The sequence below is a fragment of the Chinchilla lanigera genome, unplaced genomic scaffold (assembly GCF_000276665.1).
Source record: "Chinchilla lanigera isolate Chin_1 unplaced genomic scaffold, ChiLan1.0 scaffold00013, whole genome shotgun sequence".
Classification (NCBI taxonomy): domain Eukaryota; kingdom Metazoa; phylum Chordata; class Mammalia; order Rodentia; family Chinchillidae; genus Chinchilla; species Chinchilla lanigera.
This window is the reverse complement of record NW_004955414.1, coordinates 22180196-22207244: the sequence shown is the minus strand read 5'-3', so window position 1 is coordinate 22207244 and position 27049 is coordinate 22180196. Positions and strand designations below refer to the sequence as shown.

At 51.4% G+C, this 27049-nt stretch overlaps 1 protein-coding gene across 3 annotated transcripts; it reads left to right on the top strand.

The window, feature by feature from the left end:
- On the top strand, window positions 1-25246 carry Trim3 (tripartite motif containing 3). Of its 3 annotated transcripts, none has more exons than XM_005380144.1 (12): window positions 7-69; window positions 8798-8963; window positions 14356-14587; window positions 14806-14957; window positions 15144-15324; window positions 15564-16296; window positions 16419-16522; window positions 21636-21803; window positions 22009-22177; window positions 22442-22512; window positions 24426-24566; window positions 24677-25246. In XM_005380144.1, the coding sequence occupies exons 2-12, from the start codon at window positions 8833-8835 to the stop codon at window positions 24827-24829; spliced, it is 2235 nt and encodes a 744-aa protein (XP_005380201.1). In that variant the 5' UTR covers window positions 7-69; window positions 8798-8832; the 3' UTR covers window positions 24830-25246. The 3 variants fall into 3 exon arrangements, with proteins under 3 accessions (XP_005380203.1, XP_005380201.1, XP_005380202.1); XM_005380145.1 differs by lacking the exon at window positions 7-69 and adding an exon at window positions 200-286; XM_005380146.2 differs by lacking the exon at window positions 21636-21803 and having other exon boundaries at window positions 1-95.
- Window positions 25247-27049: the final 1803 nt, after the last annotated feature.

Sequence of the window (27049 nt, the reverse complement as noted above, 5' to 3'; positions counted from 1 at the left end):
GGGGGCAGCGCGGCGGGCCCCTCCGAGTGGCCGCAGTCCGGGCCTTGCCTCCCATCCTGCTCCAGCGCCGTGAGTGCGACGGGCGGGCCCCAAGGGTGCGTTCGGTCTGCCTGGGTGCCTGGGTCCGGGTGCGGGTGCGGGTCCGAGCGGCGGGTGTCTGTCCGAGCGTCTGTGGGTGAGGGCGTGGATGCTCTTCCAGAGCTGTTCTTGGCTGTGTCCACGTGAGGCGTGTCCCTGTCCGTGAGAGCAGCAGGGGGATTCTTCGGGCTGTGGCTGCTCACGTGAGGTCCGTGTTTGCGGGGGGAGGCGCGGGTGGATGGCTGAGGGTTCCTTTTAGAGCGCGGGGTTCGGGATCCGGCGCGTGTTGGCGGAGGGGCCGAATGCTGCGGCCGAGGGGCAGGAAGGGTGGGTGGGGTTGCTGAGTGGGACTGTGGAACCTTGTGGCCCTGCCTGACGGAAGGGTTCCTTTCTCCCTGGTGCAGACCTCTCTACCCCTTTGCTCCCTCCTCCACCCTCCGTGGGCACCCAGAGGCCCACCGGCCAGGTTGGAGGACACCCTTCCTCCTTGGCTCTGCTCTCTGGACAGGAAGCTTCCTGCGGAGACTCCTTCTTGGTAGCAAAGGACCCCTCCAGTTCCCCTACAACCCGGCCCCGCCTAAAGGACCCTGGGCCCCTCCCTGGTACTGACCTCCTCCCTTCTGGACTTGACTTCATATCCTGGGCAGCAAACCTGCAGGGACAGATGGTTGCAGGTTGGAAGGGCAGGCTGCACCTCAGGGAGGTCAGTCCAACTCGCGGCAGGCCCTGGGAATGTTCCTGGGGTGGGCATCTGATGTGGACCTCAGAAACCCAGGACTGCAGATAGATCTGGGTTTTCGGGGGAAAGGGATGCAGAGTCTTCTTCACAGGTCCCCCTTGCCAGTTTATCCCCCTCACCAGGGCCCATTCATCCTCTAAGCAAGGTTCTGGTGTGCTGCAGAACTGGAATCAGAGCTGCAGGCCTGACAGGTGCCCTGCCTCTCTTGGCTTGCATGCCTCCAGTGACAGAGCACTTACTACCTTCTTCGGTGGGAAAGCGCCCTTGTGTTAAGTTGAGGTCTTTCTCCTTGGAACTTTATTGTTATTTTCTTTGATTTTGCCTTTATCTGATGAGTGGAAAATGCAGGGGTTTAAACATGGCTTTCCTGTCACCTGTCACCAGCATACACTGAGTACCCTCTCTGTGCCATCCATGTATTATTGCCTCAGCCATTTAAGGGCCAGTGGTGTTCTTGCTGAACTGGAGCAAAGGGGCCAGGGTTGGGGTAGTGCAGTCTGTGTTCAGAAAAGCAAAACCATATGGCTGGTGTAGAGGGTGTTGAGAGGGAGGGCCATGAGTGACTTAAACTTGGCAAACATTTATTTTGGGAGGGAAGGGCAACTGTGACTACCCTCTAACATACCCAGCCTTACGGAGGAAGCTAGCAATCAGAAAACATCAAGGTAGTGCAGAGTGCGATTTAACCATGGACACAAAGTAGTCTGTACATGGGGCCCTTGGCTTGAAAGGGAGCCTCGAGATTCTCAGATTTTTTGAGAACAAAAAGACCCCTTTCACCCCCAATTTACAAGTAAGAGATAGGGTATGAACTTGCCCAGAGTCTTGTGTTAATGAATAGTGACAGTCAGAATTAGAGCCCAAATTTCCTGACTTTTTAAACCCGGGCATATTTTAGAGACAGCATCAAGGACATAGTCATAGCTTGTATCTGAGAGGTGAGAGAAAAGTCAGAAGTGAAAAGAGTACCAAGGTGCTGGCAGGTATAGCTAAGGTGAATGGTGGTGCCTTTTATGGGAATGAGAAACATAGCAGGAAGAGGGAGTTGGGGAAAACGAATTCAGTTTTGAACTAGACCCGGTGCATCCATCCAGATGGAGATGTCGGAGAGGCAGTCGGATGTACAGGTCTGGGGTAAGAGAATCCTTCAGCACAGGAGATAAGGCTTTGGGACTTATCAGCAATTGGATGGTAACTGAAACCATGGGAAATGAGATTGCTCAGGCAAAGTATGAGAAGTGAGAGGAGAGGAGACTCTAAAACAAAACTGTAGAGCTAAATATTTAAGGAATGTGCACTGGAGGAGTGACCAAAGAGCCAAGCAGAGAGCCCACAGGAGCAGATCAGGCAAGCATCAACTGTAACCTCCACTCTTATGAATCTTGCTCTCTTGCATGACTAGTGTATTTGTTAAGTTTTCATGTTTATGTTTCTTTATACATTGTTTTTGCAGTATACTCATTCATGTCATGTTTTTTCCCTCAAGACCCAGTTCAAATATCCCTTCTTTCGGAAGCTTTCTATATTGTCCACCAGGTTAGATACTTTCTGCCGTAGTAGTTTGAACGTGTCAATATCATGGTACTTCCTCATATTGTACTTTTGTATTTACACCTCTGTTTCCGACACCAGTCTAAGAACTTACAAAGATGACAGAGTGCACTTGATTCAGCTTTGTGTTTCTGGTTCCCAGTTAAAGAACCTGGCTCAGAGTCTGCCCAGGGAAGTTCGACTGAATGGGTCATTCACCTACTCAGTCATGCAGTAGTGGGAGAGATTGGTACTTTGAATTTCATCACTTTCCTTTCCTACCAGTCTTATTGAAAGGGTTCCTTAGGTTTGAGGACTTTATCTCATCAAGTGCTTCTTTTGTTCCAGAGGAAGCCCAAAGACTGTAGCCTGTAGTCGTTTGCTATTTTGCTGAGAGTTGAAATGGTCAGATACACCTGGAGGCTAGTGAGTAGGAGTGAGTCATTTTAGCAAGCCTCGCTGACCTCCCAGATACACTTTTAAAAATGCCTTGGTCACCTCCACATAGCGCCTTATACATATCCTAGGAGTCTTGTGAAAAGTGTAGGATGAAGCTCTGTGGAAAATTAGATACTGTTTGAGAATTTGAAAGGCCTTGAAATACCTTCCCTGTCGGGGGTAGATGTCAAGAATCTAGTGGAGTTAGTACTAGCTTTCCTTATGTGTTCAGAATCAACCTCTTCCTTACCTCCTTGGTTCTGACTTCCTTTTGTTCAGCTCCTGGATTAAGGACAGCTTCTTCTGAAGCCTTCCCTACAGCATTTCATAATGACAATTTCTCCCTTGTTCTTGAAACTCTTCTCCTTTGGCCTTCAGGACAACTCTTTTTCTTGCTTCTGCCCTTTGGCTTTACCTTCTCAATATGCGTTTGCCTGCTGGATCTGTATCTTAAATGTTGGCGTTCCTTGGGGCTCAGTCACAGGCACCCCTTTTTCACTTTACCCCCTCTGGGAGATGTCATCCACTTCCACGGCTTTAAGAGCCATCTGTACACCAGAGACATCCAAATCACGTCTCCAGGCCAGACCTCTTTCCTGCGCTTCATCCTTCCTTTCCAGCTGCCTGTTGGACCTGTCCACTGGAACCATGTGCACGAAGTACCTTGCATTTGTTGTGTTAAACGTAGATCCTGCCACTCACTCACTCACTCACCCAAATTATCCTCATCCCAGTGTCTAAGCTAGAAAACTGGGAACCATCTCTAATTTCTTCTTCTGTGATTATATAAAACTAAGCAGTTACCAAGTTCTGTGGATTCCTCCCTATGAAAGGCATTTTATCCTTCCTTTGCTACTCCCCTAATCAAGGCAATCTCTTAACCTTCTACTTTTTTTTTTTAATGATAGTAAAGTTTATTTGATAAAAACTAAAAGTGAAGAGTGAGGGAGACATTGGCTCTGCAGAGTGAGCTTGGGCTCAGGAAAAGAGGAAAAAGCAAGATAAAAGTACACCCTGGAGGACACAGGGCAGGCTATCATGAAAGCCATGATAGTCCTGTCTACTCTTGACTCTAAGCTATTTACAACGTAACAGGAGCAAAGGTGCTTTGGACATCCTGTGCTTAAACTCCCCTTCCTCTCCACCAGCAAACTTTTCATTTGTTCTTTGGATAAAGCTTTAGTTCCCCTATCAGGAAGGGGTAAAACCTAAACTCTAGAATAAGGCCAACAAAACATTGTATGTTGGAGCTCCTGCATATCCCCTGTATCACATCTGTTAGCCCTCTTTGTCACAATGTCCTGAGGCTGCAGGCACCATCCTCCCTGTAACTTAACTCACTGTGTAGTTCTCAGCTGGAATGTAACTTTCTTTAGGAGAACTCCTGTCCACTGTGGGCCCACTCCTGCTCTAGATCTGAGTTAGATAACTTTCTTTGTGCTCTCAGAGCAATATGTGCCTCCCCATCATGGTCCTCACCGCAATGCGTGGAAGTAACCTATTTATTATTAGATTGTGGAATCCGTGAAGGCTGAGCCGTGATGAATTATCTTTGTATCCCCAGCAGAAATGTTTAGAGAATGCTGAGTGAGGGAATGAGGTGCCTTTGGAACTGAACTATAAAGGATGGGTGGAGTGAGGCATGCAGGAGTGTCAGAGGGCAGACCAAGACTGGTGAGATCCAGCTCTTAAATCTTAAGATCCTCCAGGTCTCTCCTGTGATAAATAGTTCCCGTGAACCACGCCCTATGGAGGGCAGCTCTCCAGAGCACAGGGGAATGGGAGAAGTGGGCCCAAGGAGAGGAAGGGAATCTCAGATTCAGGCTGGGTTATGGCCTCGCAGCTGTATGCCCAGTTAGTCTGGGTGGGGAACTGAAGCAGGAAGGGGAAAGGAGGGCGGAGCCTTAGGTCCCTGGATGTGGCCCAACCCCCGCCTCTGTGTGACAGGCTGGGAGAGCCTCTGGGACTTGGAGGTAGGCGGAGCCTGAGGTACAGCTGCCCAGCAGGGCTAGCAGACCACGCCTGCTCTTCCTTGCAGACCTCTCCTGTCCCAGACAGAGCTTCAGTTTGCCTCTGGCCTCCACAGCCAGGCTGCCCTTTCTGCTGCTGTGTTGTCCAGTATTCGGCCCCCAGATTCAGAGCCCGGTGCATCTGGAGTCCTTATGGCAGTGCCCATGCCAGGGAAGGGTGTTCTCAGGCGTGGCCCCCTCACCTTACCCATGTCCAGCCTCATACAAAGTAAGGTACATGCAGCTCGGCTTCTCTTCCTTTCCTGAACCTGGACTGGCCCCTGCGGTGATTGATTGATGGGTTGGTTCATTCATTCATTCATTCATTGTCTATACAGAGGTCCACAAGGCATCTAATTGGGTACAGCAGTGGAGACCTGGCCTTAGTCATTGCCTATTATTTTCTGCCTTCCACTGTGTTAACTTTATCTCCTGTTCATTCCTCAGTCCTTCCAGCCTGGCTTCTGCTCCTGCCACTCAGCCACCACCAAATCTGGAAGACATTCTTCAGTCCTTTTAGCTTATTCCACTTTGTTTTTGTTGTATTTGTTTTTGTTTTATTTTCTGAAACAAAATCTTGAACTCACAGTGTAGCCCAGGCTGGCCTTGAACTTGTAGTGATGCTCCTGCCTCAGCCTTCTGACTGCTAGGATTACAGGAGTGCACCACCACCTCCGGCTCCTTTTTTTCCTTGAATGTCCTCTCCCTTGACCTCACTGGTTCTGTACTCTCTCTGCCCTCTCATTCCTCTGAGTTCTCCTCAGTGGCCTTTGTTGGCTCAACTCCTTTGTGCCTGACCCCCTTAGCACTCCCCACTCTGTCTGAAAGTGGTCCCATCCACTCTCATTGCTTTAAGTGCTATTAATATGCCAGTGATTCCAAATCAATAACCAGCACGGACTTTTCCCTTCAGCTGCTATATTCTATTCCGTAGCTGATAGCTCTTCCTGGACATCAAAGAGGTACCTCACATTAGCGTCCATAGAACAGAATGCGCCAGACAGCTCCTCCTCAGCCTTTTCAGTCTGTTCATGGCCCACCATTGCTCCAGTGAGAAACCTGGGAGTCATCGTTGACATTTCTTCTTCCCCTCTCACATGCATCCCATCATGATGTCTTTTGATTCAGCCTCCTGAGCAGCCCATCTTCCTGCCTGTACCATAGCTGTACTAGTACTCATCATCAGCTGACCTGAAAGACTGTGAGAGCTTTCTAACTGGTGTCCTCCTTCCACCCTTGCTTCTTCTCCCCTTTGATTCTCAAAATTAGCAGAATATCTGCTCCTTGTCTCCCTTCTTCATGCTCTCTCTCTACCTGCCCTTCCTTCTTTCTTTTCCACACTAAGCTGAATCCCCAGCCCTTTTTTAAAAATTTTGAGGCAAAGTTTTGCTAAGTCTAAGTTGCCCTGGCAGGGCGTGAATTTGTAATCCTCCTGCCTCAGCTTCCCAGAGTCCTGGCATTACAGGTGTGCTCCACCATGCCCAGTCTACCGGAATATGTCTCTAATTTATTTTTATTTATTTGTAAATTGCATCATCTTCTGTCCCACGCTAAGATAAAAGCACAACTTCACATGTCCTGAAAGGTCCCTCTTCTCTCTTCTCTGCTTATTTCCCAAACTCACTTCTTGCTTTTTTTTTTTTTTTTTTTTTTTTTTTTTGTCTTTTTGAGACGGTCTCGCTATGCAGTTCAGGCTGGCCTTGAGCTCACTTTGTAGCCCAGGTTGCTCTTGAACTTGTAATGATCCTCCTGCCTCAGCCTCCCGAGTGCTGGGATTACAGGTGTGCACCACCACACCCGGCTTCACTTCTTGCTTTTATTCAGTTTGCTTCAACCACATGATCCACACACATTCTCAACAAGCCTCCTGCCTAAGAACCTGCATCTGCTTTTCTTCAGTCTAGAGTAACTTTTCTCCCTGATTCCCTGCTGTTTCCCATCCTTACCCTTTCCACTTTTATCCTCTAAAGCTTTGCTGAAGTTCCTGGCTTGGGGCTCTCTTCCTTGGTCACCCAGTCAAGAGTGTTCTTTCTCATGTAGTCCTTTTTTTCTTTATTGTATCACTCTGCTTCCAATTTGTAATTATGTAGTTACTTGTTACTTTAAAAAATATCCACATCAGCTCCCTGTAACAAGGGCAGTGACCTTATCTGTTTTATGGTTACATTCCTGGAGTTTGTACACAGGAGGCACTTAGTAAATAAATATTCGTTGGATTCAATGCTAGATTTATTTAGTGGATATGGATCAGTCTTTGTCAGGCTCCATGCTAAATGGTAGGAATGAAAAGAATAAAATGCCTTCCCTGAAGAACACTGCCTGGAATGGAGGAAGCAGGCAAATAGCAAGATAATGAGGGGATAGTGTTAACGACGGGAGAGATACACGGTGTTAAGGGACACACAGGTGGAGCACCTAACCCAGGCTTTGGAAAATCAAGAAAGCCCTAAGGAAAGTGACATTTACAGAAAAGATAAGCAGGCATCAGGTAAACATCAACCAGTGTCTTCACTTTTCTCTGCTGAGACAAAATACCCAACACCCCAAATTAAGGAAGGAAAGGTTTAGTTAGCTCAGTTTGTGGAGGTTTCAGTCCATAATCAGCTGGCTCCAAGGCAGGGTGGAAGGGTGAGGGGCAGCACTTCCAGGCTGCAAAAGACAGCAACAAGAACAAAATGGGGCAGGGGAGCAAGCCCCTTTTCCTCCCTCACATTGTAAGCAGGCTACCCCCACCCAGGGCGGGGGACTAGCATTTACTGTCTTGGGGCCCTCCTCTTGCACAGGATGAGGATGTTTACGAAGTGAGGGCCCCGGCCCTCTGCTGAGTTAAACTTCTAAACTTCTCAAGCTGACACAGTCTATCAACCATTACACCCAGGCAAAGAAGACCGAAAGAGGGAACAGAATGTGTGACAGCCCAGAAGGAAAAAGAGAATATGGAGTTTTCCAGGAACTGAGTGGGCATGACTGATCACAGAATCATGAGACGGGAGATTAGAGGAAGATATGGTCAGGACAAAGCTAGGCCTTGTGGGCCAATGTCAGGCTTTGGACTTTGTCTTCTGGATAATGGAGAAATGCTGAAGCAATTTAAAAAGGGAGTAGCGGTGAATCACAGCTGTGTTTTAGAATACTCACTCTGGCTGCAAGGGGGATGCATTCCAAGGTGCAGAGAGGAGGCAGGACACCCATAGGAGGCTCAAGAACTGACACTGGCCTTGGATTGGCTGCAGCTTTGGGCCGGGAGAAGGGAATAAGATTCTTGGGAGGAGCTGGGCATGGTGGCGCATGACAGTAATCCCTGCACTTGGGAGGCTGAGGCAGGAGGATTGCTTTGAGTTCGAGGCCAGTCTCGGCTACGTAGTGAGTTCAAGGTAAGCATGAACTGCATAGCAAGACTCTGTCTCAAAAGTAAAAGATTCTTGGGAGGCAGTCCTGACCTTGATGTTGATCAGCTGTGGAAGAGAGTGAAGTCCCAGGCAGCTGCACTAAGAGCTGGGTCTGGGAGATGGGTTGAGTGGAGGGCGGAGCTGCAGGTAGCCAGCGGAGAAGAGACTCCATCAGAAAGACCTCTTGGAGACACAGTGGTGATGACGAGGGAGTGTGTCAGTGAAAATGGACATCCTTGTAGCATACACTCGATGTGCATGATTTCAGATTCCCAGAACCACCATTTGAGGTGGAGTTTATTATTTGCGTAATTACAGATTAGAAAACAGGCTTAGAGAGGTTTTGTGAATTGTCCAAGGAAGGTCACGTACCTGGTGAGGGAGCGGGGAGGAGGGTTTGAAAGCCAGGCTAACTCCACAAGTCTGTGCTTTGAAACAGAGCACCATGCTCAGAGGTCACACAGCCCCCCACTGTACCGCGCTCCTTCCAGTCCCTGCCCTGTCCTCTGCAGCCAGGAAAACGGGTACATTTCTCTAAAGGGATTGCGAGTGGTGGGGTTTGTGTGGGCAGAGGGAGTGCTGACCCCTGCTGCTGACCATCTCTTTGTACACAGGCTGGTGCAAGGGGCAGGAGCCATCTCTGGTCACCATGGCAAAGAGGGAGGACAGCCCTGGCCCAGAGGTACAGCCGATGGACAAGCAGTTCCTGGTGTGCAGCATCTGCCTGGATCGGTACCGGTGCCCCAAGGTTCTGCCTTGCCTGCATACCTTCTGTGAAAGGTGAGGGTGTTTGTGTACCCATGGTCAAGAGCAGGTGTACACACCTGTGACAGGTGAGAGGAGCAGGTGCACCCCAACCTGTAGGGTTTGGGTATAAGAACCTGTAAGAGGACCAGGAGCTCCTAACACTGGGCCAGGGTTTCTGCACGGAATAGGGCTTTACTTGCCCCTTCCCAGTCCCCGAAACACCCTTCCATACCACCCGAGGCTTAACCAGCTCTCGCGCCAGCAGAGTCTGTGATTAGTGAGAGGATATTTCCTGTTAGGTCTTGCCATCCTCACCCTGCTAGGTACTGAGTGAAAGACCTTATCTCCAGGCTTCTATCCATCCATCTTTGATTTGCTGAATATTTATTTATTGAGCAGCTACTGTATAGTCAGACTGTGTGTCTGAGGGAGTGTGTCAGGTGAGAGGGTCTAGCAGAAGCCCTGTGCAGCTGGAGAACAAGTGTGATTGAGAGTAGCCTGGCACAAGGCTGGAGTGAGACGTGGGGACTGGACTATGTGCAGTGCGGCAGCCTCTTAGGGAATTTTACCTTTTCCCTGAGGGCCACATGAAGCTTTCACATGGTTTTACGCGTGATCACATCCGAATTTTGACCATATTCTCTGTCCAGCCCTCACCCCTCATGGCTGTGTCTTGGATGCTTGGGGTCACCATTGCCTCCATCCAAGCCTCCTCTCTGTCTCCTGCCTCCACTGAAACCTGGTTATGCTGAGGGAGACTCCTTCCCTTCCAGCCCTGCTCTTTGAGATTCTGGCTTCACAGCCCTTTCCCCATCATCAACAGGGAAGGATCTCAGCCTTCCCGTCCATTCTGGTCCTTCCATCAACCTGGGGGCTCTGCTACCCGTTTATGCCTCCTAGTTCTTGGTGGTTTCTCCAAAGACATCCTCTATGCCACCTCAGTAGTGCTCTCCCAGCCACGACCTCTGTCTCGTCATCACCTAGAATAATACACCTCTGTGGTCATCAGTTCCAGCCTTCCGCTCCGGGTTCCCACTGCTGAACTGCCACTGTGTCATCTTTGACTGTCTCTAAAGTCTACCCCCCTGGACCACTCCCTTTTCTCCCATACCACCTTCACCCTGCCTTTTCTTTCTTTCCTGCGCATGCTGGGTCCCGTGGCTGGTCACCTGACTGGCCCCCACCGCTCTCTCACTCCTTGGCTTGGCTAAGTCCATGCCAAAAAAGCTGTAATTGACATCTCTGAACTTTCTCCTATGCCCAGGCCACTCAGCACCCCCGGAGGAAAACCAGCCCCTAGAAATTACAATAACAGTCGCTGCAATGCATTGATTGCTTACTGTTTGCCAGGGACGCTCTAAGTGACTTACATGTATTGATTTACTTAATCCTCACCAGAGACGCTTTATTATCCCCATTTTAGAGAGGCGGAAACTAAGGTTGAGTCGTTAAGTAATTAAGAAATATGTCTGAGGGCTGGGGACATACCTCAGTGGCATAAGTGCTTGCCTGGCAAGCCTGAGGTCATGAGTATGATTCCCGGTACCAAAAAAAAGAAATATGTCCGAGACTACACCACGTGTAAATAGCTGAGATCTGAATCCAGGTTTGACTGTAGAGCCTTCATTCCAAAGTCCCTTAATTCATCCACTGGTCTTAGCTCTCAAAGAGCTTATGCTGTAATGGCCAGTGGTGGACAGTAAGCAAGGAAATAAAGAAGAGCTGTGGCTTTTGCCACACGTTTTGCAGTAAACAAAAGGAATAAGTGAGGATGGGTCTAGATATTTGCCAGGGAAAGCCTCGGTGAGCCGTGACATTTGATCTGAAGGTGCGAAGAGACACACATACGCAGACTGTGCCAGGCAACAGAAACATCCATGCAGAGACCCAAAGGCAGAAGTAAACCGGGCCAGAAAAGAAACCAGTGTGTGTGGCTGAGGCGGAAACTGGGAGGTGGTGGATTTAGGGTCAGGACAGTTCACGGAGGCGCCTTGGAGGGTTTAGGAGAGTATATAGGAAACTATTGGGATTTTTTTCACAGCAGGAAATAATTTGATATACATTAGATTTTTTTTAAATGCTCCCTCTGGTTGCGTGGAGAATATTCTAGAGGAATAAGAGTGAAGACTGTAGTGAAGCTATGGCCAGCCGGGTTTGCTCAGCAAACAGGACGAGGTACTGTTAGGTTAGACAGTGCTTTGCGCAAGTAATCCTAGAATCACTGCACCCAGAAGGGAGCTGCAAGGCACAGAGCAGGGACACAGACATCAGAGTTGCTGTTGGAGACAGCTGATGAGACAAGGGTGCTGGTGAGAGCACAGGAGAGGATAGCCCAGGTGCAGGGTAGGAGAAGACCACCGCGAGTGGGGATGTCAGGGAACTGAAGAATCCCAGTGAGGGACGGGTCATCCTGTAAATGTCAGCCGCTGAGGGGGACGGCGGGATGTGTGCGTGTCTGGGAGGATAACAGAAGAGAATGACTCAGGAGAAAGACTTCAGCAAATGGAGTCACTCCTCGGTGGTGGATTCAATAACAAGGAAAAGCCTATAGCCAGAAGGCACGAGCTTCAAAGTTTCTAAAGACAAATAGAAAGTCCCAGTTGGGAAGAGGGAGGACTAACCCCACCTTCTGGCCCTAAGGAATGTGGAGTATGAGACAGAAACCACTCTACTTGAGAGGACTGAAGGGAAAAGTAGGTCACAGTGAAAGAAGTTAATATTTGTGAAGCACTTAAAATCGTGCCTGGCACTAGTGTCTGCTAAATTTTAATTAAATTAAGAGCAAAGGGTATGGGAACATTAAGAGAAGAGGTTGAGGGTATGGGAGGGTTGCACCTACAGATCTTCCTCCATAGATGCATAGTCTCCAGACCCAGCTGCTTTCAGCCCAGTGTCTTTCTAGTAAGCAACCCCCAGTGACTAATCTCAGCCCTCACAAATCTCCAGACTCTTCCCTCTGTTGCTCTCTGCAGCTGGTCTTGCCCAGCAATTTAGGGACCGTTTCTCTGGCTGCCCCCGAGCTCCTCCACATTCACCTCTTTTCCCTTCCCTCCATCAGAGGATGGTGTCCGCTCCTCCTTCCGGCCCACCCAAGCCATTCCCCACCTCAATGCTAGTGCTGCCCCTTTTCTACTCTCTTCCACCTCTCCCTCTCTCCTGGCTCCTTCTCCACTTACAGGCATGCTCACAGCTCCCACGACAGGCAGAAGTCTGTCCTCTTTCCCCCGCAGTGTCATCCAGTCCTTCCCCTTATTCATTCCCCCACCTTCAACTTGTACCAGTCAAGCCTCCGCAACCGTGTTTTCGTAACAGAAGAAAGCACCCTCGTGTTTGCAAATTCAGTGGGCATCTTCAGTTCTTACCCTACCTGGGTCCTCAGCCTGTCTCCACCCTCAGGGCTCCTTGTTCCCTTTGCCTGGGCTCACTTTGCTACCCTGCTGCTGTCACTGTCACTCCTGCTGCCTCTCTGCCTGTCCTCTCTACCCCCCTTGTTCAGAATTCGCTGAATGCTGTGTCCCTCTGTCTTAGCACTGTCTACCCCTTTCCCGCCCCCTCATCCTGGCCCCCCTCTCATCCTACCAAAGCCTCCTCAACGTCAATGGCACCTGCATCTCTATTTCTGACCTGGCTTCTCTCCCACCAACCCGGCTTCCACTGTATCACCACTGTCCACTCAGGCACCGGAACTTGGAAGCTAGGACCCAGTCAAGACTCATCTCTGTTCCGCTCCATACCTAATCAGAGAACACTTCCCACCTGCTGTACTTCTAAAACCCTTCTCAATTCTGTTCCCACCTCACCTCTTTGTTACTCTTTGTAACAGGTTTTACAGGTTATTATAACAGTCTATTGGTCAAGCACATGCTTTGCTTTCCGTGTAAATCGAGGCTCCAGTGCTCACCGGCTTTGTTACCTTGGACCGCTTGCCCCTTTCTGAGCCTGTTAACGTAAAGTAAAAGGTACAGTGGCTGGCACACATGTGCTTAATAAGTGGTAACTGGATGCTGGTGTCAGCCCTCCCTGTCTGCTGTCTGTCCCTTTCACATCACCCCTCCACACAAGGTGGTGAAGAAGAGCGTGATAAAACACAAATCCGGCTGTCCCAACCTCCCGTGGCTCCCTGTTGCTGCTGGGATTAACGGCTGAGCTCCTTGACTTCTCTCGCAATTCCTTGCCTTGGACTTTGTCACCAGTCACATCAAACTGCTTCTAGCTCTCTGTGCCCTGTGCTAAAGTACTTGGAACACGCTCCTCCTTTCCCTGCACTTTCTCTGCTCAGGCTGACAATGGTTTGCCCAGGAAGATTCCATGTACATTGCCTCCGAAGCCTTTCCTAGCTGCCTTCTCCCCTGCCTGAGCCAGGCGCATTTCCTCACGACTGCATCTCTTGTGTTCTTTGTGTTAGTGATAAGTACGGTAGCGCTAGGAGCCTGTCATATATAGCACTTTGATGAGTCGGGCATTTCACATTTAATCTTCTTTACATGTTAGCAATCCTTTACATGTAATCCTCTGACAACCCTGTGACGTCTGCTCTGTCTCCATTGGACAAAGGAAGAGCCCTTGACTCATAAAAGTGACTTGTCAGGGGTCACAAAGTCTAAGCAGTCATGGCTAGGAGTTGAATCTAGGCAGCCTACCTCTAGGACCCAGGCTCTTAATCATTAACATATTTTTTTAAAAATTTTCTATTTCTGTGATGTTTTCCCTGAAGACTAGAACTATTTTAAGGGCAGTTACTGTGCTTTATCTTTTCTGTTTTGTTTTTTGATACAGGCTCTTGCTATATAATTCAGGTTGGCCTTCAGCTCACTATGTAGCCCAGGCTGGCAACAATTCTCCTGCCTCAGCCTCCTGAGTGCTGGGACTATAGACTTGTGCCACCATACTCAGCAGTCGCTGTGCTCTATGTTTTTATCCCCAGAGCTGGGCACAAATTTGGCAAGAGGAGGCAGTCCGTAAATATTTAATGAGTTAAAGGGAGTGAGGATAGTTGCTTTTTTTTTTTTTTTTTTTGAGACATATTCTCTTTTACGTAGTGTAGGCAGGCCTTCAACTCACTGTGTTGCTCAGGCTGGCCTCAAACTCACAGTGATCCTCCTGCCTAAGCCTCTTAAGTGCTAGGATTACAGGTGTGCACAACCACACCTGGCTCGTGGCACATGTTCTTGAGAAGGTTTTACAGACACCCATGAAAGGTAAACGTGTGTTTGTGCACATCATAAGAAAGGCAGACGTGTGCTCTTCTGAGAGGCCTAGTGCCCTTTTACATCTGCCAGGAGGTGAGGGGTGTGTGTCAACCAGAGAGGCTCAGAGTGAAGTGGAATGGCACACCTGTGAGGGGCTGTCCGCACCTGTCGGTGTAGGGAGAGTATTGCTTCTGCTCCACCCTGCCTCCCTGTGACTCCTCCTCCTCTCTGGCCAGATGCCTCCAGAATTACATCCCTGCCCAGAGCCTGACGCTGTCCTGTCCCGTGTGCCGGCAGACGTCCATCCTCCCCGAGCAGGGCGTCTCGGCGCTGCAGAACAACTTCTTCATCAGCAGCCTCATGGAGGCCATGCAGCAGGCACCCGATGGGGCCCACGACCCCGAGGACCCTCACCCCCTCAGTGCAGTGGCTGGCCGTCCTCTCTCCTGCCCCAACCATGAAGGCAAGGTGGGCCCAAGCGAGGCCCAGTGAGGCCAGGACTTGGGGTGGGAGGAGGAGGGGAGGCGCTGGCGGGCCGAGTGGCTGGGGAGAGAGGTGTTTCTGTGGATGAGTGGTCCAGGTAGGGGTGCACTTGGCAGGTGGAGACTGGGAGGGCAGGCGGGGAGGGCAGGGGCAGAGAAGGGTGGAGTCTGGCTGTTGCTTCACGGGAGTCCTTGTACCGCCAGACGATGGAGTTCTACTGTGAGGCCTGTGAGACAGCCATGTGTGGGGAGTGCCGCGCGGGAGAGCACCGGGAGCACGGCACGGTGCTGCTGCGGGACGTGGTGGAGCAGCACAAGGCGGCTCTGCAGCGCCAGCTCGAGGCTGTGCGTGGCCGGTAGGCACCAGGGCGGCCTCTCACAGGGCTGGGCAGGGGCCTGAGGAGGGGTGCGAGGAGTCCGGGAAGGGCAGAAGTACAAGTCTTCAAGGAGTCCAAGTAGGGGATCTCCTGGAGGGCAGCAGCCAGGGTCCCCAGGGGAAAAGGATGCCTTTTCCCCGTGGCCTGAGACGCTTCCTTTCCCAGGCTGCCACAGCTGTCTGCAGCCATCGCCTTAGTGGGGGGCATCAGCCAGCAGCTGCAGGAGCGCAAGGCCGAGGCCCTGGCCCAGATCAGCGCAGCCTTTGAGGACCTGGAGCAAGCGCTACAGCAGCGCAAGCAGGCTCTGGTCAGCGACTTGGAGAGCATTTGTGGGGCCAAACAGAAGGTGCGCCTGCTTTCCTGGCTTCCCCAGCCTCCGCCAGCTCACTTCCTTTCTTCAGCCTCTCCAATGCCTGCTGCCGCGGCCCCTAGGTGCTGCTGGCATCCACATCCCTCCTCCACCCCCCTCCCATCCTTACGTTTCTCCCGGGCCCTGCAGTAGCACTCACTACAGCTCCTCGGTGCTCCCTGAGACCCCCTCGGCGCCAGTGTTGCCACCCACCCACCCTGCCCTCGCCCCCACAGGTGCTGCAGACCCAGTTAGACACGCTGCGCCAGGGGCAGGAGCACATCGGCAGCAGCTGCAGCTTCGCGGAGCAGGCGCTGCGCCTGGGCTCGGCCCCGGAGGTGCTGCTGGTGCGGAAGCACATGCGCGAGAGGCTGGCGGCCCTGGCGGCGCAGGCCTTCCCGGAGCGGCCGCATGAGAACGCACAGCTAGAACTGGTCCTTGAGGTGGACGGGGTGCGGCGGTCGGTGCTCAATTTGGGCGCGCTGCTCACCACGAGCGCCACTGCGCACGAGACGGTGGCCACGGGGGAGGGCCTGCGCCAGGCGCTGGTGGGCCAGCCCGCCTCGCTCACGGTCACTACCAAAGACAAGGACGGCCGGCTGGTGCGCACGGGCAGCGCCGAGCTGCGCGCGGAGATCACGGGCGCCGACGGCACGCGCCTCCCGGTGCCCGTGGTGGACCACAAGAACGGCACGTACGAGCTGGTGTACACAGCGCGTGCCGAGGGCGAGCTGCTCCTCTCCGTGCTCCTCTATGGACAGCCGGTGCGCGGCAGCCCCTTCCGCGTCCGGGCCCTGCGTCCCGGGGACCTGCCGCCCTCCCCGGACGACGTGAAGCGCCGCGTCAAGTCTCCTGGCGGCCCAGGCAGCCACGTGCGCCAGAAGGCGGTGCGCAGGCCCAGCTCCATGTACAGCACGGGCGGCAAACGGAAGGACAACCCCATCGAGGACGAGCTCGTCTTCCGTGTTGGTACAGATGGCCCGGGGCAGAGCCTGATGGGGCGGGCTGAGGCAGGGGGGCGGGACGGGGTGGGAGGCTCAAAACAACAGGGGTGAGTTCTCTCTGTTTCCCCTCCAATCCTTTCCCCACAGGCAGTCGTGGAAGGGAGAAGGGCGAATTCACCAATTTGCAAGGTGTGTCCGCAGCTAGCAGTGGCCGTATAGTGGTAGCAGACAGCAACAACCAATGTATCCAGGTAAGCGCCTTTACAGAACTTTCCCAACCAAATAGTGAAATCTGAAAGATGTAAACCCTACAGATGGTGCCAGTCCGTACAGAGCAGCGAGTCAAAGCACCACGCCCCCGACAGACCGCCCAGTACCCAGGACCTTCAGTCTGGAGCCCGGGGTTCTTGTGCTGGCCGTCTCTTCTCCCATGCTCTTCGGTGGATCTGTGCCTGACCCCGAGGATCAGGGGCTGGCTTGTTCTCTCCCAGTGGTCAGGGTGCAGACTTGGCCTCCCCTGCTATCTTCCAGCATACCAGCCTGGCTCCAGCGTGTATGTTATCTGTCTAGAGTCTCCACAGTCGTCTGGTTGGTTGGATGGTTAAATAGGGGTAACTTGACCAAACAGGACGGCTTTCAACGGCCAAAGGGTGCAGTGTCACTTGTGGTCCGGCCCCTGCCTCTCTTAGAACCAGTGACCTGCCGCACTGAGTGGCCATGGCCTCAGCTGCACTGTGAACTTTTTTTTTTCTTTTTTGTGGCCCTGGGGATCAAACCTAGGGGCTCTAGCACTAAGTCACATCCCCATGTATTTTAATTCTTTTAAAATTTTGCTAAGTTACCCAGGCTAGACTGAAACATGTGATCCTTCTTCCTCAGCGTCCTATATAGCTGGGATTACAGGCATGTGTCATAGTGCCTGGCACTCACGATCAGTCTGTTTGTTTACCTTGGCAGTCCTGGGGATTGATCCCAGGGCCTTGAGTATGCTAGAGCCAGCTACATCCCCCGCAAGTACAGTGCTTTTTTAAAAGCCCAGAAACACGGATTTTTCTCTGCTCATTGTAAGGAGCCCAGGACAGTGGGCCTTAGTATTGTAGATGGTGTAGCAGTTGAAAACAGAGGCTCTGAAACCAGACACCTGGGCTTGAATCCTGGCTCTGCCGGGTACTGACAAGTCATGTGACCACTTTGAGCTGTAGTTAACTCATGTGTAAAATTAGGAAAAGCATACCTCAGGGTGGCTGGGAGTATTAAATGATGCCGTGCACTGTACCTGACACCTACTGAATTTCCTAACATTAGCTGTTGTTGAAAACATCATTGTCCAGGTGGAGACTCTGAACAAAAGCAAGGAGGTGGGAAAGTGCTGGACAGGGTTGTCTGGGACCCCGAGGGCTGTAGGTAGCTTACTATTGGCACCTGGGTATGGCCGAGGTCACACTGTAAATGGTTTTGATTTTATATCGCAGGGTATTGTTGTAACTGCCATGTACTTCAGTTCTTGGAAACATTTATTGGGTAGCACACCTTTCCCCTGAGGATCCTTTTCTCGCCACGCCTGTGCATTTAAACTTCCTGACCCTGCCAGGCCTGGCACTCGATCCAGTGCTGCTAAGGTCTTGCTCCTCAGTGCTAGGTCCCTCCTGACCTCCTATCCACCTAGCAGGCTAAAGGTGCCAGGGGCTCTTCCATGACCAAATTCCCAGCACTGCCCGGCCCCCTATTCCTGCCCTGCAGCTAAGGGTGGAGGAGTGGAGAGGGCAGTAACACAGGGAGGCATTTGGCCCAGCATGGATGGTGGGTAAGGATGGGGGACTGGGAGTAGGGCTGGTGCCAGGGCTGCACTGATGTAACCTACCCACCACTCCTGTCCTTCACCTTGGGCTGGGGATGCCTCCTGGTACAAAAGTTGAGATGCAGGACACCGTTCCTGTTGCACACTCACCTGGATGTTCACATGCACAGAAAAATGGGTGGTGTTAGCTGAGCACAGTGGTGATCACCTGTAACCCCGGCATTCTGAAAGGCTGAGGCAGGAGGATTGTAAGTTCAAGCTCAGCCTAGGCAACTTAGAGACTTAATGAGACCCTGTCTCACAATAATTTTTTTTGTTTTGTTTTAAAAAGGGATGGGGTGTAGCTCAGTGTGAAGGCCCTGGCTGCAATTCCCACTACTTCATAGAAAGAGGACAAAGGGAGGAGAAAAGGGAGAGGAGAGAGGAAAAGGGGAGGGGAGGAGACAGAGATGGACAGAGACACCGAGACAGAGCCTACTGAGAGGCTGTGTTTTAGAGTGGGCTATTGAAAGGGGAGGCCTGGCATAGCTCTGCCTCTCTTCCAGACACCTGCTATTCCTGCAGAACTCATCCTCCTTGCTTCTTCTCCCACCCACCCAAACCTACTAAGTGCTAGGAGGCTGAACCTTGGGTTCCTATGCTGAGTACCAGCTTTTCTAGCTCTGAGGTTCTGAGGGCTGGGATACCAGGTGGGGCTGAACCCCGCCTGCCTTTGTTCATGAGGACTGGGGTCCTTGGGAACTTTTCTTTAGATGCTACTGTTGTGGAGGGTGCGGCAAAGCCCTTCATTGAGAGGACCCACACTAATAGGGCACAAAAAATTTTATAGTTTTGAATGAAGAATTTGATTTGTATGTATTATTTCTTTATGCCATTGTCTTAGTCCAAAAATTTTATCAGCACCTTTTTTTTTTTTTTTCATTTTTGAACTGGGTTTCACTATGCAGTTGAGGCTGGTCTTGAACTCATTTTATAGTCCAGGCTGGCCTGTAATGCTCAGTGATGCTCCTGCCTCATCTTTCCGAAGGCTGGGATTATAGGCATGCGCCCCCACACCTGGCTATCAGCTTTTACATGAATATGTCCCCCTTATTTTCAGGTAGAATGTTAATCCTGTTCTTTTCTGACCTCCCTCAGCTTTTTGCTATAGGGGTTCATACTTGACTGAAATTATTGGATTTTTTGGTTGTCTTCTTGTTTGTTGCACTTGTGTGGTTTGATGTTTGTTTCTCTCTCCACCAGCATCCCTGAAATGAAGGATGTCCTCTTACCACTACTGTGGTATATTGGAGAGATGTTAAGGACCAAACTAGGATATCGGCAGATTGTAGAAATATTAAGGAAGCAAATATAGCAAGATTTCAGTGAGCTATCAGCTTTGTGTGGGGTGGGTGTGTATCAAGAATGGTAGGACTTGGTGGGCTAGGGGCGTGCCATTCAGGAGGTCCAGGTATAAGTTGACAAGTTCACTTTTATACATTTTAGTTTGAGGTAGTGTTGGAGCATTCAAGGAAGATGTCCAGTTCAGGTCCAGGTCTGAGCCAGGGAATTCACTTGTTTTTTGAATGTCTGCTGTGTTCCGGAAGCTATACCAGTGGTGAAAATACAAAAGCAAACAAAGCAGATGCAGTCATCACTCCATGCAGGGCTTGCATTCATAGAGGAGACACATATTTATTTGGTCACAAAGTGACAGCTCGTATGATCAGAGGTATAAAATATATATTTTGAGGACCTAATTTTATGGGTATATGTTGTTTCAAGAGTGGGAGTTTTGGCCGGGCAAGGTGTCACATGCCTGTAATCCCAGCACTCTGGCACACACCTGTAATCCCAGCACTCAGGAGGCTGAGGCAGGAGGATCTTTGCGAGTTTGAGACCAGCCTGGGCTACAAAGTGAGCTCAAGGCCAGTCTGAACTGCATAGTGAGACCCTGTCTTAAAAAGACAAAAAACAGGGTGGGAGTTTCTTCAGGTCTGAAGAAATGACCTGGAAATTCTGAGAATATAAAAATGATGCCAGGCATGGGGCACATACCTGTGATCCTAGTTCGTAGGAAGCTAAGACAGGAGGATGTAGAGCTTGAGGCTATCTTGGGCTACATAGTGAGACCTCGTCTCAGAAAACCAGTAAACAAAAATGAATAGGAGTTGACCAGGTACAAGGGTAGCTAGGGATAGGATGGGAAGAACATGACCTCCCAAAGCCTCATCAGTGCTCAGTCTGGGGAGGCAGATGTGCTGCCTCATTACCGATCTGGTAGTTCCTTTCAGCCCCCCTCAGTTTCATCCTTTAGCCCATGGTACCTCAACTTTCACATTGCTAAGTGCTGTCCTGACACAGGACCGGTGCAGAGCCCAGGTGCTGTGTGGTTGGCCAGGTGCGTCCTGACTGGAAGGTCTGCCTGAGGAGGCAGGGATGTCTGTCAGTGGGGCCAGTGTAAACAGCTGCGGAAGCTTAAGACGTGGGAGTGAGGCTGGGACAGGGAGCTCAGCCCACCAAGGATGGAGCAGGTCTGGATCAAGGAGCAAGGCCAAGACCAAAGCCCAGAACTTGAGTTCTCCAAGGTGGCTCCTTGCTTTGACTCATCTCATGTCCCTCGAGCCTAACAAAGCAGAGTATAGGAGAATTACCCCATGAGTGTAGAACTGTCCAGTGAGGAATGTTTTGGCTGCGAAGAAGACGCTAGAAGTCTTAGTTTAAGAGGCAAGGAGGATTAAAGGTGCTTTTAGGATAGAGAAAGCTGAGCATGTTGGGTAGCAAAGGTGCAAGGGTGAAAGGGCAGAGGTTACAAGTTTAATCCTGTCCAGGCAGAAGATTTTCTTGTCAGCCTCGTAGGCTGAGATCCTTGTGTACTTGCTCCTGCCTCACCTATCCCTTTCCAGCCTGCTACAAAGTGCTGTGGAGCCTTCCTCCTGTGTGTCTCTTGACTCCGTCTACTTCCCTCCAGCCAGTTTCCTTGGTACAGACTGTCAGCATTGCTCACCAGGACTCCTGCAGCAGCCCCTGACGCTTGGCTAGCTGCCAGTCCTAACTCCCCCCTGCAGCCACAGCGTTCCTTCCTAAAGCTGACCTGGGCTTGTCCTGCTGTGCCCAGAAGTTTTCAGTGACTCCTCATAATGCCCAGGATGGAACCCAGCTCCTGTTGGTCACCTAGGTCTTCCCGGCAGTCCAGGCACATACAACAGGGCCTTGAGCAGTGTCCATGTTGGGCTTTGTGCCTTTCACAAAGTGTGTGCTTGCTTCCTCCTCTGCGGGCTGACCTGGGTTCATCGCCTGGCGTCCTTATTAGGCTGGTAGTTCAGATATCCCTTTCTCTCGGTGCTGTTCCTCATCGTTCCCTCTTACCCTCCACATGCTCACGGTCCCCTTCGTATCTCTACTGCATGTTCCCTACGGTCTGCTGCCACCTTCGATTCCTCTGTGTCCCTGGCACCGTACCAGTGAGTGCTGGTTGAATGAATGAATAATTGGGTGGGGTCTCTTCCCTCGGGCTCTTGCTCCCTTCCCTGTGTGCCCATAGTGTTTTCCCTCCCCTTGCTCCCCCCCTTGCTCCTCTGCTCCAGGTTTTCTCCAATGAGGGCCAGTTCAAGTTCCGTTTTGGGGTCCGAGGGCGCTCACCTGGGCAGCTGCAGCGCCCCACAGGCGTAGCAGTGGACACCAATGGAGATATTATCGTGGCCGACTACGACAATCGTTGGGTCAGCATCTTCTCCCCTGAGGGCAAGTTCAAGGTGAGAGGCCGCTGTTGCCGCAGCGTACCCTGGTGGGCAGCTCAGCTGACCATGCTAGTGCCTCCTGGCGGTCAGCACCTGAAGTGATCCAATCCTGCCTTGTCCTGCTCATTGGTTCTTCCCCAGCCCAACATTATGCGTATTGGCCAGGACTGCTCTCCCCACCAGTCAGGATACAGTCTCTTCTGGTATCCTCTTCCCACAGACCAAGATTGGAGCTGGCCGCCTCATGGGGCCCAAAGGAGTGGCTGTGGACCGGAATGGACATATCATTGTGGTCGACAACAAATCCTGCTGTGTCTTCACCTTCCAGCCCAATGGCAAGCTGGTTGGACGTTTTGGGGGCCGTGGGGCCACTGATCGCCACTTTGCAGGTATGGGAGGACAAATCCAAGATCATTTCTGATACCCCAGTCCCAGAGAACTCCCAGGATACCCTCACTCTAGAAACCTCTTCTATCTCTTGGCCCTAGAGATCTCCCTTTTTCAATATCCTCGTCTCATCATCCCACAGACAGTTTATCTCAGCCCAGTGACCCCAGTCCTATCCTGATACCCCCGCCTTATCATTCCAGATATTCCTCCCTCTCCCTCTAATACTTCAGCTTAATGCCCTAAGGACCACTTTCTATTTTCAGGGCCCCATTTTGTGGCTGTGAACAACAAGAATGAGATTGTAGTAACAGATTTCCATAATCATTCGGTGAAGGTCAGTGTCTTCCCTATTACTGTGACTACTGTCCCAACATCCTTTCCTCTTCCAGTCTCCTTTCTCTGGAAATCATTCCTTGAACAAATAAATATTTATGGCATGGCTGCTTTTTCCCAGGCATGATGCTAGAAGCGGGAATACACTGATGAGCAAAGCAGACAGCTTCCCTGTCATCCTGGTTATAGTCTAGTAGGGAAGAGAAGAAAATAACCAGAAGAAAATAATGTGATAGATTCTGTGACGGGGCGGTGTAAGGAACTGTGGGAGGACAGAGCAGAAGCATTTGATTCAGGAGAAGACATGAAGCCTAAATGGGAATTAACCAGAAGGTAAAGGAGGAGGAGAACGTGTTTGAAGCAAAGGACACAGGATCCAGGAGTAGGAGGTGGACACCCTTGTGGCATGTTGGAGAAACAAAATGTAGCCATGCATTGTTGTGTACGCCTGTAATCCCAGCACTCTGAGAATTGAGCAAGAGGAATTTAAGTTCAAGCCCCGCCTTTGCAACTTTTGAGAGTCTGCCTCAAAACAAAGGGCTGGGGATGTGGTTTAGTGCAAATGCCCTGGGTTCGATCCCCAGTACGCGTCCCCCGCAGCAAACCACACAGTAATTCAGACTAGGTTTGAAGAGATTGGTGCAAAGTGAGGATGAGGCTTGTAAGTCATGCTAAGGACCTTACTGTCTTCTCAGGAGCTATGGAAATCCTTAAAGGATTTCAAAGAGGGGAGGGAGTGATGCAGTCTGTGTATCTTAGGAGGATCTCTGTGGCTTAGGTAAGATTAGAGGCAGGAAGATCAATCTTTGGCAGTGTCTTAGATGAAAAGTGATAGGGCCGGGGATATAGCTCAGTGGCATAGGTGCCTGCCTGGCAAGCACAAGGTCCTGAGTTCGATTCCTGGTACCAAAAAAAAAAAGACAAATGATAAAGCCGGGTATGGTGGCACATGCCTATAGTCCCAGCAGGTGGGAGGCTGAGGCAGGAGTACTGCTGTGAGTTTGAGGCCAGCCTGGACTAAAGAATGAGTATAAAGCCAGCCCCAACATAGACCCTGTCTGAACAACAACAAAAAAATGAGAACCCGGGCCATGAGAAAGCTGTGGCAGCGCACCAATGTATGTATAAGGTACATATTTCAGAGGGGAATTTGAGAAAGAATCAACATTCACATGAACTGGTTGGCTGTTGAAGCAGAAAGAAGAAGGTGGAATGAATGTGTCGTGGTAGCTGGCTGGTGTTAGGACAGAAAGGAAAAGAAGCAGGGGTAGGCGCTCACCAGGACAGATTTATTTCAGAACAAACCTGAGAGGGACCTCTCCAGCACTAGAGACCAGGCTGTTAGGCAGGCTGTGAGGTCATTTGTGGGGTTGTGAGCATAAGAAAGGGGGGCTGTGGAAGGCATAAGTCACTGGGATTTTCGGGGAGAGGTCAGTCCAAAGGAGTTGTGGCTAGCTGCCCCATAAGCAAGCTTGAGGTACAAGGAGTTGCGTGGTGTTTGTTAAGAGCAGGGCTGAACAATGGGCTTGTAGGGTGTAGCTGTGCTCACTGGGCCTTAGCGACCCATGACAGTACTTCTGCAGCAGTGTAAAAGCGTAGCGGGGGGAAGGGATCTAAAGTGTATGCCCAGACCAGGATGGCGATGGTCGCATTCCGTCAGGTGGTTCTAGTTATTGAGACGGAGAACTTAGAACAGCTGCTTTGCCCAGGAAGCTGTGCTGTGCCTCGTGGATGTCACCTGAGATGTCCAAGGGGCAGCAGGGTACATGGATGTGAAGCCTGGGAGGGAAGTCTGGGCTGCAGCTGCAGATCCAGGGGTCCTTGGTGCTGGGCACCCCTGCCCCTGTCTCTCTTCAAGGGTCTGCTCTTTCCCTGAGGCCAGGTGCCCAGTCCCTAGCCCCTTCCCCTCCCCAGGTGTACAGCGCCGACGGAGAGTTCCTCTTCAAGTTTGGCTCCCATGGAGAGGGCAACGGCCAGTTCAACGCCCCTACAGGAGTAGCTGTGGACTCCAATGGGAACATCATCGTGGCCGACTGGGGCAACAGCCGCATCCAGGTGAGCGGGTCCCAGGGAAGCCCGGAGTGAGGTTTCTGCTGTACGCCTTCCCCGGCAGCCTCTCATCTGCCTGACCTTGTCTCTTCCTTGGTTCTCCGCTCCTTCCCCAGGTGTTCGACAGCTCTGGCTCCTTCCTGTCCTATATCAACACGTCTGCAGAGCCACTGTACGGCCCACAGGGCTTGGCACTGACCTCCGACGGCCACGTGGTGGTGGCGGATGCTGGCAACCACTGCTTTAAGGCCTATCGCTACCTCCAGTAGCTGCACAGGGGCCTCGCCTGGCTCACTGGAGGGATGGACACAGGGGTGATTGGACTAGAGGGTCTGGCTGGGAGGTGGGCCAGACCTGGCAGCACTGAATGTGGGCCGTGGGCGTGGGTACGCCCGGTGCCCTCCCTCTCCTCCCCTGACCCCACGGTTGCACTTTATTTATTCGGTTCTTGCTTTGGTGACTGGGTGAGCCTGGACTGTGGTCCCAAGGATGTGTGCAGAGCTTCACCCTGCCCCCACACACTTCCCCTCCTCCCCCAGTCTGCTCCCCATTCCCAGCCTGGGGCCAGAGCAGCCTCTTACTCCAGGATAGAAGTCCCTCTGGTTGTCTCCCTACCACCCCGTCACACTGACAGAGACAGCAATACCCCGCCCCACCCCCGTATTAAATAAACGTCTTCACCAAGATGTTTTTGGCTGGGTTCTTGTGGGGTAAGGCTGTGAGGGGACCGTCGGGACTAGCTCTCCACAAGAAGGTGGGTAAGCAGGCACGCAGGGGACCCAGCTTCGCCGGCGGGTCCTGTGTTTTGAAACTTCAGGAGGGGAGGGCAAGAAGAGAGTGAGCCCTTGGGCCCCTGAACAACCTGCAAAATCCCCATTTCTGCAGCTCTTAGAGGAATAGGCAAGTCTTTCGCCCCTCTACCCTGGGGCTGAGCAGGAGTGGGGGTGGGGGGGGGTAATGACAGCCTGGGACACCCAGAACAAAGCCAGCAGCTGCAGGGAGAACTGGTCCAATGCAGAGGGGGAACTCAATCTTTGATGCCCAAGCCTGGGCTAAGGACGTGAGGCCGACCCAGGTGGAAACTGGGTGTGGGAGATCCAGGGCCAACGCTAATGCTAACCAGAGTTCTGATTCATCCCTTGCTCGGTGTTCCGAGGTTGCAGCCCTTTCCCCACAGTGGAAGGAGGATCCTTATCCCCCCTCCTGAGCTGTAATCTGTCTTAGTTTGGCTGCCATTTCCAGAGATAATTAAAACCAGCATTCAGTGACCTGGAAGATAGGGAGATAGGGATTCTGATTTCTTCCTCCTTACAAAAGCCTGAGGCTCGCAGAAACAGGTCATATTGCTGATGAAGAGCAGAGCCGAGACGAGTCTGTAGCTGTTGTGCTCCTGACCGGTCAGTTGTAGCATCTTACTCATCGTTAGGACCTTCACACTGGCAGGGAAGGCGCTCAGGATCATTTGGGGGATGATGGACCTGGGGAGGCTGCAAGTGAGCGATCGTGGAAGTGATCAGGACCCTGCCCAAGATGGCATAATTCCTGGGCCCGGGATAGGAGAGGAGCTGCCCACAGACCTGTGAAAGGCCGTGGGAGCTTTGTGGAGGTCAGGAGCCACTACTAGCTCCATAAGGCAACCTTGGTTGTACTTATCTTTGTCATCCTCTCTGGTTTATACCTTGTAGCCAAGTGGGGAGACATGGATTCCCAAAGGCTCAAAAGCAGGTGTTGTAGGGGCTATTCTAGCTCTATGAGCGGAATTGCCTGAGCATGTGTCCTGGCCAGAAGAGGAAGCATGCCCTATTGTCAGTCCTTCGGTACCAGTGGATTTTCCCAGGAAGTTCTCAGTTGATGGTCTACTCCTCTGCACCCTCAGTTTGGGCAAAGAAGTCATGCAGAATGGAAGCTCAAAGTTACCAGCCCTCACCTCACACACATTATGAAAAGCTAAATGTGGCAGGGGAATAAAATGCCAATAAGGGCAACCTTCCTTGGGTAGGAAGCCCTAAGGGCTCCCTGGCCAAGCCAAGAATAGCTACTAAGGCTGATTTTCATAGATCTCAGATTAGATAGTCTCCTTAAACCAGGCAAAAGGTGTCTCAGTGTAGGTCACTTAGTTCCTTCCAGATCCATCTACACTGGATATTTTCTTTCCAGTTGAGATCAGACCTTGGGCTCAAGTAGATATTAGTGGTGCCTGACTGTGGAAGCCACGCCTTATCTTGGTGTATGTCATAAATGAACTTCACAGACTTGGGGGGGTCACTGGGAAGTCTGCTGAGGCAGGTAAGAAACTTATTTAGGTCTCTCGGTCCTTCTTTTCAATCCTGGCCTTCCTTCCAGCCATCATACCTCAGTGAAAGGAGTCACTGCTGAGGAGGTAATATGCTATTTTTGACAACCCTTAGGCTGTAACTCCTTAATAGGTCCCTCTTGCATATCTCTGTCTTCCTGAGAAACCACTCTGAAGATACAACCACGTATTACAG